Source organism: Mixophyes fleayi, chromosome 1 (assembly GCF_038048845.1).
Source record: "Mixophyes fleayi isolate aMixFle1 chromosome 1, aMixFle1.hap1, whole genome shotgun sequence".
Lineage (NCBI taxonomy): Eukaryota > Metazoa > Chordata > Amphibia > Anura > Limnodynastidae > Mixophyes > Mixophyes fleayi.
Window position 1 is genome coordinate 412394403 of NC_134402.1, and position 18649 is coordinate 412413051.

At 40.8% G+C, this 18649-nt stretch overlaps 1 protein-coding gene across 7 annotated transcripts in view; it reads right to left on the bottom strand.

The window, feature by feature from the left end:
* The window catches only part of MAST4 (microtubule associated serine/threonine kinase family member 4), a 592623-nt gene that overhangs the window by 185033 nt on the left and 388941 nt on the right, over window positions 1-18649 (bottom strand). Inside the window, exon 1 of one of the 7 annotated variants that reach the window (XM_075182624.1) lies at window positions 13157-13287. The exons of the other annotated variants lie outside the window; for them this stretch is intronic. Within the exon in view, the coding sequence (XP_075038725.1) occupies window positions 13157-13195 (39 nt within the window). The 5' untranslated portion in view covers window positions 13196-13287. Of the gene's footprint in view, window positions 1-13156; window positions 13288-18649 lie in introns of those variants that run through there. 7 annotated transcript variants of the gene reach the window in all.

Here is an 18649-nt window from a genome sequence, read left to right on the forward strand (position 1 = left end):
TTAATCATAAGCCAAGACAATGATCGTCTGTATACTAACCTTCTGGTAGACACACGAGACAATGACCGAGCACAAGCCTGACACCTCACACTAGATAGTGCTTCCTTCTCCTCTTAAAGGTCACATACCTGTAATTAACGGAGAGAGGTGGTGTCGAGCGAGACCTCAGAGAGGCCGTCAGATAGTCCAGGGTTGCATCAATGAACTTACCCTTTTAATGCATCACTTAAGTCTAGTTAGCCAACAAGTTTCAACATAAAGAGTGTCAGGATATATCCAGTCAAGTTTTGAGGGATCCTCTCCAACGCAAAAGCTTTTACTTTGTAGGTGACATAGAAGCCATGATTACCGATGTGAATCCAACATTCTGATTTATACCCAGTCAATTAGGGCAGAAATAACAAAAATAATCATCATATACTGACTATCCCATGTGACTTATATAATTATATTAATAGAGACAAACTATGCCAGAGAGTACGTTATTGAGCAGTGTGAAGTTAAGACATTAATGTTCTTGGAGAACTGTGAAAGTCTGTTTGGTTAAATGTCAAAAGCCTCTTTAGAAAAACGGATTCCCTGTTGCTCAGTGACACAATTGCACAGAACCCCAGCAACATACCAGTTGGTGAGCTGTACCAATGCAGCGAGACAAATGAACCGTCCGCCATCAGGTTGCCAGTTATTGGCATCAGGATTTCCCGACCTTGCAAGTCGTTCCCTGCACACATTACCTATGCGCCATGTCGACCAGCATAAAATCATCATTAAATCTGAAACAGCCCTGGATCACTAAACTGGCACCACCAGTTGTTTCAGAGGTAAAAGCTATTAATAACTCACTGTTAAATACACAACATCCTCAGTCTCCTAAGCCCACTGCCTTCGTGTCACACTTGACTCCCCATCCCTCTGCTTTATTCCTCACATTCAGTCTCTCTCCCAGTCCTGTAGATTCTACCTAAAAAACATTGCCGGAATACACCCTTTTCTTACTCAACATGGTACCAAAACTCTTATCCATTCTCTCATCTCCCTTCTTGACTACTGCAACCTCCTGCTATCTGGCATTCCCGACACCCATATATTCAGTCATCACTTCAATCCATCCTAAATGCTGCTGCAAGACTGATCTTCCTCTCTCACCGCTCCACATCTGTTGCACCACTTTGCAAATCCCTACACTGTCTTCCCTGTGTCCTCCAGAATCCAATTCAAATTACTCACCCTTACCTACAAAGCCCTCAACACCACCACCCCCTTCATATATCTCAAATCTCATATCAAAATTCTCTCCCTCCTGCCCTCTTCGATCTACCTCTGACCTGTGAATTGTCTTGTCTCTGGTAACCACGCCTCACGCACACCTACAAGACTTCTCCCGTGCTGCTCCCCACTTAAGGAATTCTCTACCACGCCCAATAAGGATTTCCCACAGCCTTGAAATCTTTAGATGTTCTTTAAAAATCTCCCTCCTTTTTAAAGCTTACCTTATCCCTGATGATACTACTCACACTAATACACCCACACAGCTGTCCCAATCTCCACTCTAAACCACACTCGCTCCTCTTGTTTCAACTGTGCCCTCTTCTACTTAGTATGTAAGCTCTGTAATGAAAAATGTCCTTCATACCCTTTGTTTTCATATCTGCATCTATTTGGTCTGCCTAGTATGTCCTTGATTTATGTATGTCCGGTTTTCCCCACTGTACGGCGCTGCGGAGCACTGTGGTGCCTTACAAATGTATTAAATATATATATATATATATATATATATATATACACACACACATACATACATACATACACACACACACAATCATATCAGTAGCTTAATCTATGGCAAGATAGTTATTTTTTTCTTTTTATTGTTTTGTACTGTTTGTTCACTTTGGGCCTCGATTCGTTAGATGCAATTGCGTTCTGAGCATAAGCGTACAAACTGTCACAAAATAGTTCTGCCCTGTTCTGCCTCTACAAGCATAAGTGTACGCAAATCAACGATACACGTAAATCTAGGTATGGACGCATATGGGCACGTATGCGCAGTACGGAAGTCCTTAATCCACACAAAAAAAACGGACAGACGTCCAACTCTAAATAACTGCTTAATAACAGAATTTGTATGCTTGTCCTAACTACATTATTTTCATCTAATTTAGCTTTTAGGACTCCCCCAAAAATAATAGTATTTAAATGTTACCAAAAGGAAGCCCCATGAATAATAAAAAATAAACTGGAAATTCAATGTGGTTCCCCGGCAATAAAACAAGGTTGTATTTTAAACCAGCAAACAGCACAACATGCTAAAATATATCTAGTCATGAAGCAACAAAGTACTCCAGTCATTAGGAGGTTAAATAGTGTCTCACTGTTAGGGTAATAAGCTAGGACTGTGTATGTAAATAAGACACAGATGATGATTATAACTATATGCTTCCCTCAGACTCAAAGTGTGTTCATACATATTTTACTTTTCTTTTTTTTTTAACTTGTGAATGCAGCTTGGCCTCTCTGTATTTACACAGATAACCTATGGGGTAAACAGCACACCTAGAACACAGATAACAAAAGCATGCCAAGTTTATTTTGCTTTCTTCTATGAATTCTTACAACAGGTTTATGTATGTTTAAAGATCAGCAAGCCCCAAGGCCATTTGCATTTCTCATGCATATTTGTATGCATTCCCGCTGTGTGGTATGCATGTAAACTCAACCCACAACACACATTTACAGTGCACCCTATTGTGGATCCTGCACACATACTAATGAATCTCGATATCCATATTTACTATCCCAAAGGGACCGTCTCTAGAAAGAAACATGTAATATATAAAGTATGACAAGAAAGGCCATAAGCCAAATGCACTTAACCCCAAATGGGACGCTCACACACACTGTTTTAAGTCACCTGCAGACCCAACCAATAATATCCATGGGGAGTGTTCAAGCTTCTCTATATATACTTATCTCAGTGTATGTTGGGTCTCTTGTTTCCTACATCAATTACCCCCATCCTACCCGGCTACTAACATGGTTTTCCGTGCTTGCACTAACTTCTTTTTTCCTTCCACAGACGAGGCACAGTGGGTGGGAGAGCATCACAATCAGCCACTAGTAAGCATAAGGTGCTTACGCGGATTGGCCACCGGTCACTGCCCCCTTGGAAGCAACCAGACTCTTGGGGGTAAATGTATCAAGCTGAGAGTTTTCCGGCGTGTTTGAAAAACCAATCAGATTCTAGTAATCATTTATTTAGTACATTCTACAAAATGATAGCTAGAATTTGATTGGTTGCTATAGGCAACATCTCCACTTTTCAAACCCGCTGGAAAACTCTCAGCTTGATACATTTACCCCTTGGTCCTTTCTTGTGGAGGACCTCTTGACCTGCTTTGTGAGGGCACGTTACTGTTGAGTCCAGAAGGGGGTGTAGTCTCTCGGTTGCCAGAATTGAGCACTTGACAATCGTTAAGGATTATATCCTGGATTAGTGGTGAAATGGTCTGACCTTCCACTGTGTTTGGCTATCTATATTTATGCAATTTATATTTAATGAACTGTGACCTTTTGCCATATTTAATCTGGTGTCAGCCTGTTTATTACTTAAACACAGTAACAAGATAGACATTAGAAGGAGGTTGGTTGCATGAAAGAGAGGACATCAACACTATGCACTTTATAATAACATAGTAAAGACTACTGAAAAAATAAATCAACCATCTCACTCGCATTCTATACAGTTTTCTAAAAATAAAGAGAGAGTCAAGTGGATTTATCAGCAAATAGCTGGTACATGGTATAGGGTGATCAGCGCAATCCACAGCTGCATTTAGTGGATAGATGTTCCATCTAACAGTCCAGTGACCACTAAACAGTATCTGCACCTCTATAACACTGAACTTCAATCAGCACCCGCTTCCTGGTGCTCACAAACCTTGGCGTGTTCACTTCACATGCTCCTTGCACAATGCTGATAAGATGGAACAACACAGACTGACGGAATGGGCTGGAAAAGGTAACAATCTGTGGATATAACAAGATCTCCCCTGGGAACAGCAGTCAGAATCTCCAGTAACACTTGCACATCACAGGCAAAGGTTACGTCATGCAACACACAATGCACCTCCTTAAAGCTCGCTAATTAGAATACGGTATTTAGCATAAATCTGCAACTGAGTGGCTCCGGGGTACTACTGCCTGCCCCTTCCTTCACCCCTTCTAGTGTCTTTTATTTTTTTTTTACATGGACCTAAAACAGTGATTGGATTGAAGAAGAATCATGAGCTGAAAGTCCAAGAGCAGAGCCATGGAAAGGAGAGGGTGTTTTAAATGAAACTGAGAAAATAATTGCTGCCATCCATTCACAGATGTATGGGGATTTACACGGGCTGCAGTGTGTCTGCACAAATTACTTTGCAGATACAGTGTATAAGAAAGAGGATAAATGACAGTCGCTTTAACGAAACCACAGCCAAAACAGATATTGCAAATATCTAACAGCCCATGACCACCAAACAACAACAACTTCCAAGGAGACGTTCACTGACACTAGCGAAATACAGAGATAATTAGCCGGTCAATCTTTAAAACTTTCAATTAGAAACACTGCGTGACCCTTTCAGGGCGCAAAGCATTTACCTCAGTATTACAGCACAACACCCGGTCAATAAAATTGGAGGCTGTAGGACAAATGCAAATCTTCCCGTCCTAATGTCTGCCTTGAGGCCTTGTAACATCCAACGTTCACAGTCTGGCCTCCTGCTAATGTGTGCTATTACTGCTGCAATTATCACCTTCATCTGCATGCAGAAATACTGTACCTCTTATAGCTCATTTTAATTGACATCGTTTTTTATTTGCTGTGCGTTTATTTTTTTTCATGGTTTTTGTGCATGTCTTTGATATGCAGTGTACCCAGTGTTATATGTGATATGTGCTGGACGCGTTTGCACACGTGTAAAAGAATGGAGTTGTTCCCATTCACTTCAACAGCCATTCAAGTCCAAAGGTTCTCCAGTGTGGGTACTACATGAAGAAGCCCCATTGAAATGAATCGGGAAAAAAACCCCAAACATTGAAAATAAATACAGACAGCGTGCTCCCCAAAACAATTCCTCAATGTGCCACAGGACAGCCTGAGCTAGTTACCACTAAAACAGGTGGACGACCGTGGGATTCCCCTGCTTGAGTGGAAACAGACCCCAGGCTATACAGGGAACCTGCAATGTTGGGTCCCTTATGATAGCAGAAAATGCCCAGGCTGGTGAGCACATGGTTGGAAACTCTATGCGAATATAAGTAACCACACACCCTGCATCTGCCACTTGACACTCCCTCCTGGAGAGAAGGATTTTAAAGTTGGAAAGTATTCTTTTTTTTGTGAAGTTGCAGGGTTTTTTTTTCAATGCCGCGGTTAGCTTGTTTTTGGGCTTGGCCACGTTCTCCAAGTCCTCAGGCTGCATAATCGTTTTTTGGGTTTTTTTTTTTTCTCTGTTACCATTTTGTGATTGGTGCATTTAGTGGTTTGTTTTTTTATGGGCGGATTGTGCAGAGAATTCCTCCAATGAAGTGGCGCTTTGTGGGTGGGCGGATTCAGAGGAGGACGTGGAATAAATCACAGGAAGACGGATCTACAGCAACCTACTGAAATAAGTGCTGTGACAGACACACAATCGCTGCACTTATAGCAGGTAACACTGCTATATAACACCCTCTCCTCCCATTCAGTAAGCTGCTCATGTCAGAAGACTGCTTATACTGTTATATCATGGGGCTGTGTGGGATAGACATACCAGTGTCCTAAATTACAGCATTTGCTTTTTCATTTGCCATATCAGTGTATAAATGTGTCCTCGTGTTTATAAAGGTTTTCTAAATGGAGATTCAGTGTAGAAATTAATGTTATAGAAAAGGACGGTCCCCTGTAAGTTGGGCTTTTTTTGGGGCTTTTTAGGATTGGTTTGGGCTTGTTTTTCACTAAGCGGTTGCTTGTTTTTTATTTCAGAGTTGGCAACCCTGGTTAAGACTCCCCCTACCGAGTCGTTCTGTGCCTATATAGTGTGAGAGAGATTCAGACTGGAAATGTCTATTGTGAAGAGAGTGAAAACAATTCTTAAGTTCGTCCTAGAACCATTTGGGGACCATTCCTCCTTTAATTTAGATTTATCTGGTTTCCTCCTAAAATACTACTTGGTTTGCCCAATATATCTTAAATTAATCTGAGAGACTTAGGGGACATTAGGACTGTCTATTACATGTATCACTTGTGTATCAGAATGTTGTTGTTTTTTTTTTACACTGGTTGAAATTAGTCTAGAAATGTACTTTCCAGTATAACGAGTACCTAGAAGGTGTAACCAACATTCCCTTGAAAATAAAGGCAGCTCCCCAATTAATCTGCTTCTCCACTTCTTGAATTCATTTGTATAATCTTGTTCCATGGAATGAAATCTCATCTTGCATGTATGCGTATAACTATATTATTCATAAATACATCTAGCTCGCAGTCAGCAAGGAACGCCACAAACACTCGGCTCTTCCAAGGAGGAGAAGAATGTGCACTCCCACAGACACATGATAAGTCTATGCTGGTTGTATAAAACTGAAAGCATGTGAGCAAAAACAGACACAAATTGCATCCGTACGGTGGGAGATGCACTTTTGTAAATGCATAGGCTACTCTCCCGGAATGTCTGGGAGACTCGCGGATTAGGCGGAGCTGGAAGAGCAGACAATACTCTGCAGTAACGTGACAGTGTGTAGTCCCGTATGGAGGAAAGATGGTAGAGCATGCCCAGTGATAACTATCTATAGATATATACACACACACACACCTCTCTCTCTCTATATATCTATCTATGTATATCTATCTCTATATACACATACACACACATATTGTATCTGTAAAGAGTTGGGTTATCTACATGTAGCTGAATCTAGTTACCCATTCAGCATACTTGCCTACTTCTGGAAACTTGTTTCCGGGAGAGGGGGCGTGACTGGAGGGTGGGAGGGGGCGGGCCAATCGTAGCATTTTGGCCCCGCCCCCACGAAACCGGCATTTACGTCGCAGGGCCAAAATGACGCGATTGGCCTCGCCACACCCCCTCCCGCCCTCCAAAATGGCGTGATTCACCGAGAATTGCGTCAAATGGCGCGATTCTCGGTGAATTCCGGGATGCAGGAGAAATGCCAGCTCTCGCTGGAGCCCGGGAGACTGACCCGAATTTCGGGAGTCTCCCGGACTTTTCAGGAGAGTTGGCATGTATGCCATTCTTAAATATGCTCATATTTACCAATATCCTGTAAGTTCCATTTATCTTGTAATAATCAATTTATAATGCAAATAATATCAACAAGCTCTGCACACCTTTGTACATTGAGTACAGTAATCATACACATTTCTCCACCCACTTGATAGCATGAATGCTGTAATAAAAACGCCTCTTTCCACACCTCTCCTCCCACAGGATAGGTATAAGTAAGCAAGTAGGCGTAAATGACCTTTAGTGTTATAGATTTATGAGGTCTGAAAATTGGATTACTGGCTATATTCATACTACTAAAACAGAAATTACAGATGCTTGTATGGCCACTCGGGGCAAGCAAGCAACAATTTGCATATCATCATCATCTATTTATATACTAATTCTGCAGCGCACTCAACATCAGTCCCTGCCCCATTGGAGCTTACAATCTAAATCCCCTAACATACACATACACACACACACAGACAGAGAGAGACTTCGGTTAATTGGCTGCTATTAAATTGCCCTATCAGAATGTTTCTGGAGTGCAGGATGAAACCCACGCAAGCACGAGGAGAACATACATACTCCACACAGATAAGGCCATGGGAATCGAACTCATGACCCCAGTGCTGTGAGGCAGGAGTGCTAACCACTGAGCCACCGTGCTGCCCATATCGCTAACAACAAATCAAGGCATGTGTATTCATTAATTCCTTGGTTCTGTGGTGTGGTGTTAGTGGTTAATAACTAACTGCAAGCTTGTGAATAACTTCTGTCATAATAAAGTATTTAGGAACACTACTGATCCTGCTAGTATGATGTTGGGAGTCTGTGCAATGGGCACTTTACACATCTAGGAGAATCAGTGCAGCAGGGAAAATATAGTGACATAAAAAATGTAAACACTAAGCTTGCTACATGTGAACATAAACATATGTCTATTTGTGGTATCACATCATTAGCAATAGGGGAAAGGAATGAAAAGAGAATCGTGCTCAAGTCACTTCTTTATTCCAGCTGTAAACAGCTTTATTTATATGATGGCAGCAGTTCAGGAATGGTAATTGCATAGCATGTGAAGACGACTGGATGTGAGCAGAGAGGTGGAAGACGGCGAGAGAAACTATAATAAAAAACACAGATATTAAAGGGGAACCCAGCAACATTTTATTATGAGAATCCCCCACATGATAAAACATGCAACTGCAAATGGATAGATATTAATTTTTCTCCTGCATTACGGTGGAATAACAGCAGTTAAACTCATGGATTGCAGAAGTGCCCTGGTTGTCTGCCAAGATCTGGCATACGGGATACGGAAAGGGAAACTGAAAGACCAAAATAGTATTTTTATACACACAGAGGACATAGGTCAGCTGGAGTCTCCGGCAACAGGTAGATATGTGCCAAAAACACTGACACAGGGTATGACAAAACAGTTTTCTTTTTTAATTACCAGTAAACTTACAAAATAAAATAAGTAAAAAAAAAAAAAAAAAAAAAAAAAGGAAAAAAATTATTATATCTCTCTGTATCTATATACACACACACACACACATACACATACACATACACACACACACACACACACACACACACCTGTCTTGTCCCTGTCATTATGTGATAACATCTCCCACACTTGTATTTATCAAATAAGACCAGTGCCTGAGGGACAAAGGTTGGGTGATATCCTGGCAGACCATCATTATATACCCTCATGCAGGCTTGAGGTATCACAGCCCAGGAGACTCAGATACCAAACAACATTTTGCATTTTCCGGACAACACTATTTTCACAAAGTTTACAAACATTATTGTTCCTGCAAATTTATTTTAAAGGCAAAAATTAAAGTAGGCCAGAAATTGAACCACTGGCCCATTAATTTTGACTATGTTCAATGAATAATTCACAATTTATTTTTTCAACCACGGGAGAAATATATGTAATGTGCACAGAACACTCCCAGCGAGCGACTCTACTAAAAAAAAGTGATTTAAAAAAAGTAGTAACCACAAAATTTGGGAAAGGGGATAATAATAATAATAATAATAAATAATAATATTATTATTATTATTATTATTATTAATAATAATAAATGTTGATTTCTGGCCTGAACATTGTTTTTTTTTGACAGAAAACAAATTCAGTGAATTATTAATTGAACATAGTCAAAATTAATGAGCCAGTGGTTCAATTTCTGGCCTACTTTAACTTTTGCCTTTAAAATCATGCAGTACGCCAATGAACCATTACTACTAAAATGTATTGTAGAGTTGGGCCTCATCTTCCCAGACATGACAAGTCAGTGTTTATGTAGAAGTATTATATAGCCTGAACTATGGAATGAATTGTGAGCAATTCAGCAGCTACAGATCCTGGGGTGGACAATCCATCATTACTGGGTAGAGATTTCCCACCCATGTCTCAAGCGTCCATAGTTGGGAACAGTATAGGGAGGCTACAGGCCCCAGGGGCAACAGGATCACACACATCATGACATAGCTGCCGAAACTTTAGATTCACTTCCAGGGACAATTTGATGACGTACCCCTGTAGTGCTTTTACCAACTGTGGTTATAATGTAATGTGTTTAAAAAAAATCTGTGAATACATAATTCTGAATATTCAATGATAAAGCCCAGGGAATAAGAATACATCCAAATAGTCGAATGTACTAAAAAATAGGGACATTTCCAGGGACTAATCTTTAAATCTGACGTACAAACAGGAGTATGAATAGTATTAAAGTGTGAAGCCCAAGTTGTTCAGATATTGTGGTGAAAGTATTACAGATTGTCTGAAAGTAGCCGCCGTCAGGAAGTGTGACATGTCCGAATAATAAGAGATGGAACCAACCCACCACCCACAGGATATTTACTATTTCACAGTTTTATTAAGTTGGACTTTTAAATATATATTTGACAATATTCCACAACATTGTCATGTAGATGAAAAAACAGCTTTTCCTACTATTCGCCTATTAGCCTCTGGCAGTGTATTATTTTGTGGGACCCTGGTTTCTCTGGATGCCCTTTATGCCCCAGTCTGACAATGGCTCTATGGGCAGCACGGTGGCTAAGTGGTTAGCACTTCTACCTCATAGCACTGGCGTCATGAGTTAAATTCCCGACCATGGCCTTATCTGTGTGGAGTTTGTATGGGTTTCCTCCGGGTGCTCTGGTTTCCTCCCACACTCCAAAAACATACTAGTAGGTTAATTGGCTGCTATCAAATTGACCCTAGTGTGTGTGTGTGTGTGTGTGTGTGTGTGTGTGTGTGTGTGTGTGTGTGTGTGTGTGTGCGCTTGTTAGGGGAATTAGACTGTAAGCTCCAACGGGCCAGGTACTGATGTGAGTTCTCTGTACAGCGCTGCGGAATTAGCGACGCTATATAAATAAATAGTGATGTGGAGGATGATGGAGCCAACATGATGCCTGCTGAGCATCCATACAGTAAGAACTGGTGTAAGAAGTCCACAGACTCTCTGCAATATTTACCAGGTGTATGTATGTGTGTGGTAGGTTACAGTGGCAGAAAGGCAGATGATTTTCTATTGGGTCAGGCAGAGCGGATAACCCTGTAAAATACTGAAAACACCATTCACAGGTATAACGTGACCAGATATATTTCAGAACAGAAAGCACCCCTTCAAAAAAAAACTAAATAAAAACCACATTAGAATCTGTGTGGATCATAGGGATATAAAGAACCAATTTAATAATAAAAATTATTTATATAGCACCTCTCTCTCTCTCTCTCTCTCTCAAAATAGGACTCAAAGCACTTTACATGGTTGCAGAGGATGAGGCAGCCGTTTCGGTCACGCTTAGTTGCTACAAATTCATTCACACCAGTCTCTGCCCCATTCATAATCCAATTTCCATACCACACACAGACAGGTAGCACTTGAGTATGTGAGTTCAGCGCTGTGTTGTAGCAATGCTAACCACTGTGCTGCCTTACCTTGTAACCTTGTAAATGGCTATATAATGGTGTCTGTGTGTACATACAGTAATTTGTTATATATATATATATATATATATATATATATATATATATATATATACATACACACACACACACACACACACACACATATACACACACATATATGTATATATATATATATATATATATATATATATATATATATATATATATATATATATATATAGATATAGATATATTGATAGATACACAGACATACATACATATATATATATACACACACATATGTACACACACACACACACACACACACAGATCAGGAAACCACGCAGATGTAGATCCACTGACCATACAAAACCCTTGCACAGCTGTTGTCGCCTGGTGATAACTCCTGCACACCTCACTCTGCAGACTCACAAAGCTAGTAATATTATCTAACTATCCATGTTAGAGCTATGTATTGTTCTGGGAGAGGAGAAAAAAAAGCAGCGATATAAAATGTTAAAAGTTTTAAAATATTAAATTGTGTAAATGCAAAACATAGTGCAGCATTTCTATGTGCAGAAAAACAATTGTATTGTAGAATATAAACAGGAGCTGTCACTAGTTTCAGTGATGGCATGTGTAAGTAAGCTGCGTGCAGCAACAGGACACGATCAGACCATCACACACTTAGAGCAGACTGGGAGGGTGATGTGAACTGAAGCTCTGGCCATGTGCAAGAATATGCTGACAATCCCGCTTCCTGGGAAAACTCAGTGACACAATGACATCACCCAGTTGTTTAAATGAATCAAGTGTTCTATCTGGCAGACACAGTGATTCAAGCATCACATCTAAACATTTCAGAAAATAGTTGACACGACAGGATGAAAATGTCCAACTACTTCTGAAACTGTAAATTGTGCTGTTTTGTCCAACAAAGTGGTATTGTTTACTCCCCTGCACAGCTCTGGGTGCTGCATTGTGTGACAATCTAGAAAGAGATGTGTTTGTTTTGGGAAGTATGGCACAATGGCAGACACATACACTGGCAGGAACACATGCTGATTGTACTGCAGGAGAAGCACAAACCATTCCAACTTTCACCAGTAAACAAATCACCAGCTATACTTTGCTTAGCTATAAAAGGTTGCTGTTGCATTGATTAGATGAAATATGAACTGACTGTAAAGATAAATAAATAAAAACTAACACACTTAAGAGAGCCCTAAGGTCAGACATTTCTTTTACACAAGTGGTCAAATTTTAATAAAAAAAAAAAAAAAAGTGATTTATTCCTGAAAAAATAATTCAAACTGCCCCCTCAATCACAAAACACACAATACAGGCATTTTGAGATTTTGATATATATATATTCATTATTTTATTCTTAACTTGTAGTCTGTACGTCACACTTCTATACATCTGACTATTTCCCACCTCCTTGTCTAGGAAACAATCACTGCTCATCATTAACTTCAAAATAATCATAAAAAAGTAACAAATCAGCTAGTCAGTGTGTTTGCAAGAAAAGTCACTTCTGGAATTACACTGTATCAGGGTGCATGCTGTTTCCAACAGGTAAAATACATGGGCTCTGTTCAATAACTAGCAAGAAATGATCAGACATAAGGATCTTAAGTCAGTGTGTTTCATACATGCAGCATTATCAAAGTTAAGTCCTCCCCAGAACACTGAACATTACATAGATTCCAGAGACAGACTGTCCAATAGGAGCTATAAGCAGTATATAAATTGCATTATTATACATTAATGGTAGCTAAACCTAGAGAAATGCATAGTGATGTGTAAGAGCCAGCACATGCAGAGCGATCAATGCAATCTTCCAGAGCACAGACTGCCGGAGTACGAATCCCTTCTCATTCTGCCAGCCAGGAACACAGTGAATGGAACCAGCAGGAACTTTGAAAGTACATGAATAAATGAGCATATAAAGATCTGTGGCACATACCTGAAGTCCTCGTCTTCTGAGGATACTAGACTCATCCATTGCTGAGTATACAGGTCCTGCTAATTCTCCCACAAGAGCATAGCCATGGTGTAGGCTGTAGAGTACACTGTACCTTAGACTTCTTCACACTAATTCAGATCCTAGCAGCTGCTAAACACTTACATCACAGCTTATCTGATTGGAGAGGGCTTGTCAGCTGACCAGGCTTCAGCTATTCACTCCAGCAACTTCAGAGATCATGAATGCATGCAGTACTGTGGTAACACCTCGCACATTCATCCAGGCAGGAGCAGCTATTAGAGGAAATCCTGGGAGTATTGTTATGTGCAGAACAATACTGCTGGCATCCTGTGCTGACAGCTAACTGCTGCAGGTCAAGCACTTTGTGGGGATGTTGGAAGGTCAAAACATCTAAGTAAATCAGCAATGACACCTCAGTGGAGAAGGCAGATGACCGAGTTGATGAGAAAACTGGGGCACAGCTGGCCAGGGAAGCATTGCAACTAAGTCTGGCTCATCTGCCTAGTGCCAAAGAAAACACAATGTAACAGTCTTTCTTCCAGTCCACTCCACAGGCAATTCACAACTGACATTCATTCTTAGCTAAGAAATGAGAACTATGCTGCAGACTTTAGTGCTGTTAATAAGTGGGGGTCATTTGCAAAGCAAGTGCTGCCCTCTAACTTGGCACAGAGAAGCTCTTGGCATTTTTCTGCCCTGCAGCTAGTTACTGCACGAGCGTGTATCCAAACATGGAAATCACCACAGCTATGGGATAAAGGGACATGGCACACACAGATGTGGTGTATTAAGTGTCTAGGTAACGTGCTTCATCTGTAGGCACAGCTTTTACTGGCCATTCACAAATCAGACATAGGATCTGCTTGTGACATTTGTTTAAGGTGTGCTCCAAAGTCCAATAAATTCCCCATGAAACTCAAATTGTAATTTTTGTATTATTTTTTGTACTACACTGGATACCTCTGACCTCACTACTATTATCCCAAAGATCTAGGTGACAGGGGGTCCTATGTAGTGTGGGTGATCAGTGACCATACGCACGTAGATGTGGTCGTCAGCCAATCTGATATTAAGACATGTCCAAAAACAAGATTGTGATGAGAATTTTAGCCAGCAGGGACAGAGTTTTTGCTTTACACAATGGATAAAACCAGACCAATTTGCTAAGCTTGATCACTCTATGGCCACCTTAACAAATGTTTATTCAGACTCCTGACACGATAGGTCTTAGAGATAAGAACTGAAAGTGGGTATATTCCTACAATTATTTCAGTGAGTGTCACACCAAAAAGGAAGCATGGATGTAATCCTGTAGACCGAGCAAATATAGCAGAGAGTACTATTATGGATCAGTTTCTTAACCTTATCACAAATTACAAAAATCCAGCTCAGGCTGGCGTACATTACTGTATGTGTAATTTATCAGCTCTGCGGTATGGGTAGAGCATTGCGGTAGAGGGACCTTCGGATACCTCACCGCATCCAACTGCTCTCCCCTCCGGTCACCAGGGGCGGGCTGGGCCGGAGGGGCTTCGGCCCCACCGGGCCGCTCAGTCTAGCCGCTTTTTGGGCCGGCCGCCGCCCCGTGGATGCCATCACATCACACGCGATGCGCCAGCGCACAGGCGGCCGCATCGCGTGTCATGTGATGCGGCCGCCTGTAAGCCCCCCAGGCTGAGATTTGCCAGCCCCCGCCTGACGGTCACTATCACAAAGGTGGTCACTTTGTGATAGTGACCATAGAATAGTTAGAAGAGGGGTCTTTGCAGGAACAGCCGTCTTTTGTGACGGCTGTTCCTGTTGAAGTTTTTTAATAAATACACTCAATCTTTATCTTTGCGATAAGGATTGAAAGAGCTGGTGTTAAAAATGCTGTCATTAATAAATATGCCCCTGTATAACTTATAACAGTGTAATGGCTCACACTCTGCTAAATGACAACATCATAAATAATGTCAAAAGGATTTCACTTCTGAGAGGGTGCCGGACTTTTAAGAAAACTCATAGCACAGCATAGACACGGCATACTTGGCATGTTTAGAGGGGGATTAGCAAGTGCCTGATGAGCCAATTAATATTGTCCAAATGATGCTTAGAATGGAACAAAAAAGCTGCAGTAACACTTTTGACCACCAAGTGGCGATGCAGAACTCATACATTCACACCATTTATTGTACAGTGCAGTCTCAAACTATAATAGGGCAGTATTCATATACAATATTCCATACTTGCCAACAATGTAAAATAGTTTCCTGGGACACCAGGCTGCCGAGCTGGTGCATACACGCAGCTTACACACAACAGTCTCGGCAGCCTTTGGAAAACTACAATCCCCATCATATCATGTTTACGTCATTTGATAATAATATACAACTATACATTAATAGTGGGGGTTTTTTGCCTTTTAAATACTGTAAAATAAATATTAACTTATGGAGCCTAGGTATGATGAATAAATGCTACGAACTGCACTAAATATGCCCAAAAAATAGGGACATGGCTGTGCATTTGGTCAGTACTGAAAAATGGGGACAGGATTACATTTTTAAGATGTGGGACGCCCATGGAAACTAGGCTCCGTGGGTGATTATGACATATGTGTACGCAAAATATACTGTATGGAAGCTACACAAATATCAGTATGAGATATAGCATCTTACTAAAGGTGTACAATGACGCCATAAAATCCAGTGTTGCAATTGTGAAGGATCCTATTCTCTACAGTTTACATTTGGAATCCCCCCACCTGTGCTTGTCCCTGAGCCTGTACCGCTTCTCAGTGTTCATAGACGATCATATATTTTCCCTAAGAAGTGCATATACCCAAGTACTGTCTTGCATTACAAAGTTAATTCTTGCATTGTGCTTTTAACGCAGGGATCTGTGTCCTGGAGGACAGCAGAGCTGTGTTTGCTCACAGTAAATGACCTTTGTTTTTTTTTTGTGTGTGTGTTGGTTTAATAGAAAGAAAATTCCAAAAAAGAAAGCATAGGCTGAGAGATAACTTAATCTTTATTGCAGCCAATGAGAGTCAAAGTATGATTTCAATCACACGCAATTTCACAGTCTGTCTCTGCTTGTTCTCAGTGCTCATTCTCATCTTATTGCAATTCAGTGTGACCATGGAATGAATTTTAAGTATTCTCTAGCTCCTTGCCCATAAGCTTTTCATCCATAAACAAAATGAAATAATAACTTGTTAATCAAGCAATGCAAGTATACACAGCACAGAGATGGAACAGATTTTATGTTTTGGAGGCAACCAAGTACTTTGTGCCCTTTAACTAGAGGAAATATCCTTTTATTTGTTGCTGTAAAAAAAAAAGACAAACATACTCCAAGTTTGTAAATGTCACACAGATATTCGGTGAAATATTTCCCTAGCAATGCATTAAATCGATACAAAGAAATCACATTTCTAAAACATGTCCACACTATCTACTCTAAAAATCATAAAACAATATAATCTGAAAGTAAAGCATCTGGCAAACCTGCAGTCCACAGGTCACCTCTCCAGAGAGATTTTATTGGCAGACACTGACACATGTCCTGATAATGGGCAAGTGAACACAATATATTGCTTCGGTGGGACTAGGTTATGTTATTTTATAGGAAAGGTTTTTGAATCTAGACCTACATTGTACCTGGCATAGACACAGTAGTTATCTGTATAGAGAAGTAAATGTCTAACTAGGTGGTTTATACTATACACAGCTTGAGAAATAGGACTAGTTTATTAGGGCACATAAGTATTTCTAATAAAAACTGAGTGGATTGCGTCAATAAGCACCAACTCTGTGAGGAATAAAGTGTGACCAATAAGGAAATTAGAAGTCATTGCAGAATTCTGTGACCCTATGACATCAAGCCAAGTGCTTTTATACAGGTCAAGGAACTGTAAAGGTGACTAAATCCTCATTTCAGTATCGGAAAATGCTCTCCAAAAGCTAGGAGCAGAAACTCTGAGAATGCGCCCCCCCCACTTATTGGTTGATTAACTATGGAACTAAACAATTGATGACGGATTATACAAAATAACTATAAAATCAATGAGTGTAGCTTTAAAAGGAGTGTCCGTATGATTCAGAATATAAATAATGAAAAAATTACCTATGTAAAAACGATGATAAGACCATCATCAGCTATTTATATAGCGCCACTAAGCGCTGTAGAGAACTCACTCACATCAGTCTCTGCCCCATTGGAGCTTACGGTCTAAATTCCCTAACAAACACAGACAAAAAGAGAGAGGTCTATTTGATCGTAGCAAATTAACCTACCAGTATGTTTTTGGAGTGTGGGAGGAAACCCACGCAAACACGGGGAGAACATACAAACTCCACACAGATAAGGCCATGGTCGTGAATCGAACTGATGACCTCAGTGCTGCTGTGACCAGCATATCATACCCTGTAGATACTGTGCAAGCAATGCCCCAGCCATGCTGTCCATCCTCTGCTGACCTTGTGCTTGGGCTTCACTACCGCACTCTCTGTGCCAATAGTGGGTGCAGGCAGCAGCCTCACCTGCAGGCCCCACAGCCACCACCACACCACCTACAATGGTTGTAGTTCCAGCGCTGGTAAACAAACTGTGCACAGCCCATCAAAGCCAACAGTGCTCAGCATATGGCAACAATGGCAACAAGCTGTACAGAACCATGCTCAACATATTCCAATCGTTTCAGAAGGTTGACCATATAAATATAAAGCTTCTAGCCACAGTTCTCATGGACTTCTCCAAGAACTTCCACCGATGAGAATGCAGCATATTCAGGAGTCAATTATCACAAGACAGCACCACTTATGCAGCCCCTCTGCTAACGAGGGGCAATGGAAATAGCATTCAGGTGTAATGCTCCCTACCGGTCACCGTCTCTGTACACTCAGAGCAGCTACTCAAGGAGAGTTTACTATGATACCAGAACAAATAATTGGGGTACCATGTGGAGACGGGGAAGAAGGTCGAGAGGAGTTCTGCTCTCACACTACAAGCAGAGAGGACAAGAGACATACAGTGGATTGAAGGAGTTTGTAAGCAGAACATAATACAAGAGGGAATATTATAAGTATTGAGTCAAAATAAGAAGGAGGACACCATTTAGTATAGTAACATTTTCAAAGCTGGTCCATGGAACATTCGCTTAGTTATGCATTTGGCCACAATATTTCAAACATTTAAGCAATTGGATGTTTGCCTCAACTGTTCCCAGTCTTGCCCCATCCACACCACACAGCAGAATAAATTATTGCTGCCACTGATTTGTGAGGCTTCACAGTACTTGGGGAAAGAATCTGCATCAAACAGACAAAATAAATGCAGGTGTGGAGACAAAGTTGTGAGCGGTTAATATCTAGTGAGATGTCCAAGCTCTATTCATAGGATGTAAATGCTAAATGCAAACATAACACAAGGCTGGATGGCAAAGCAAATGTGGAGCTTCGTACCCCTGTTTACCAAATTTTTGTTTCA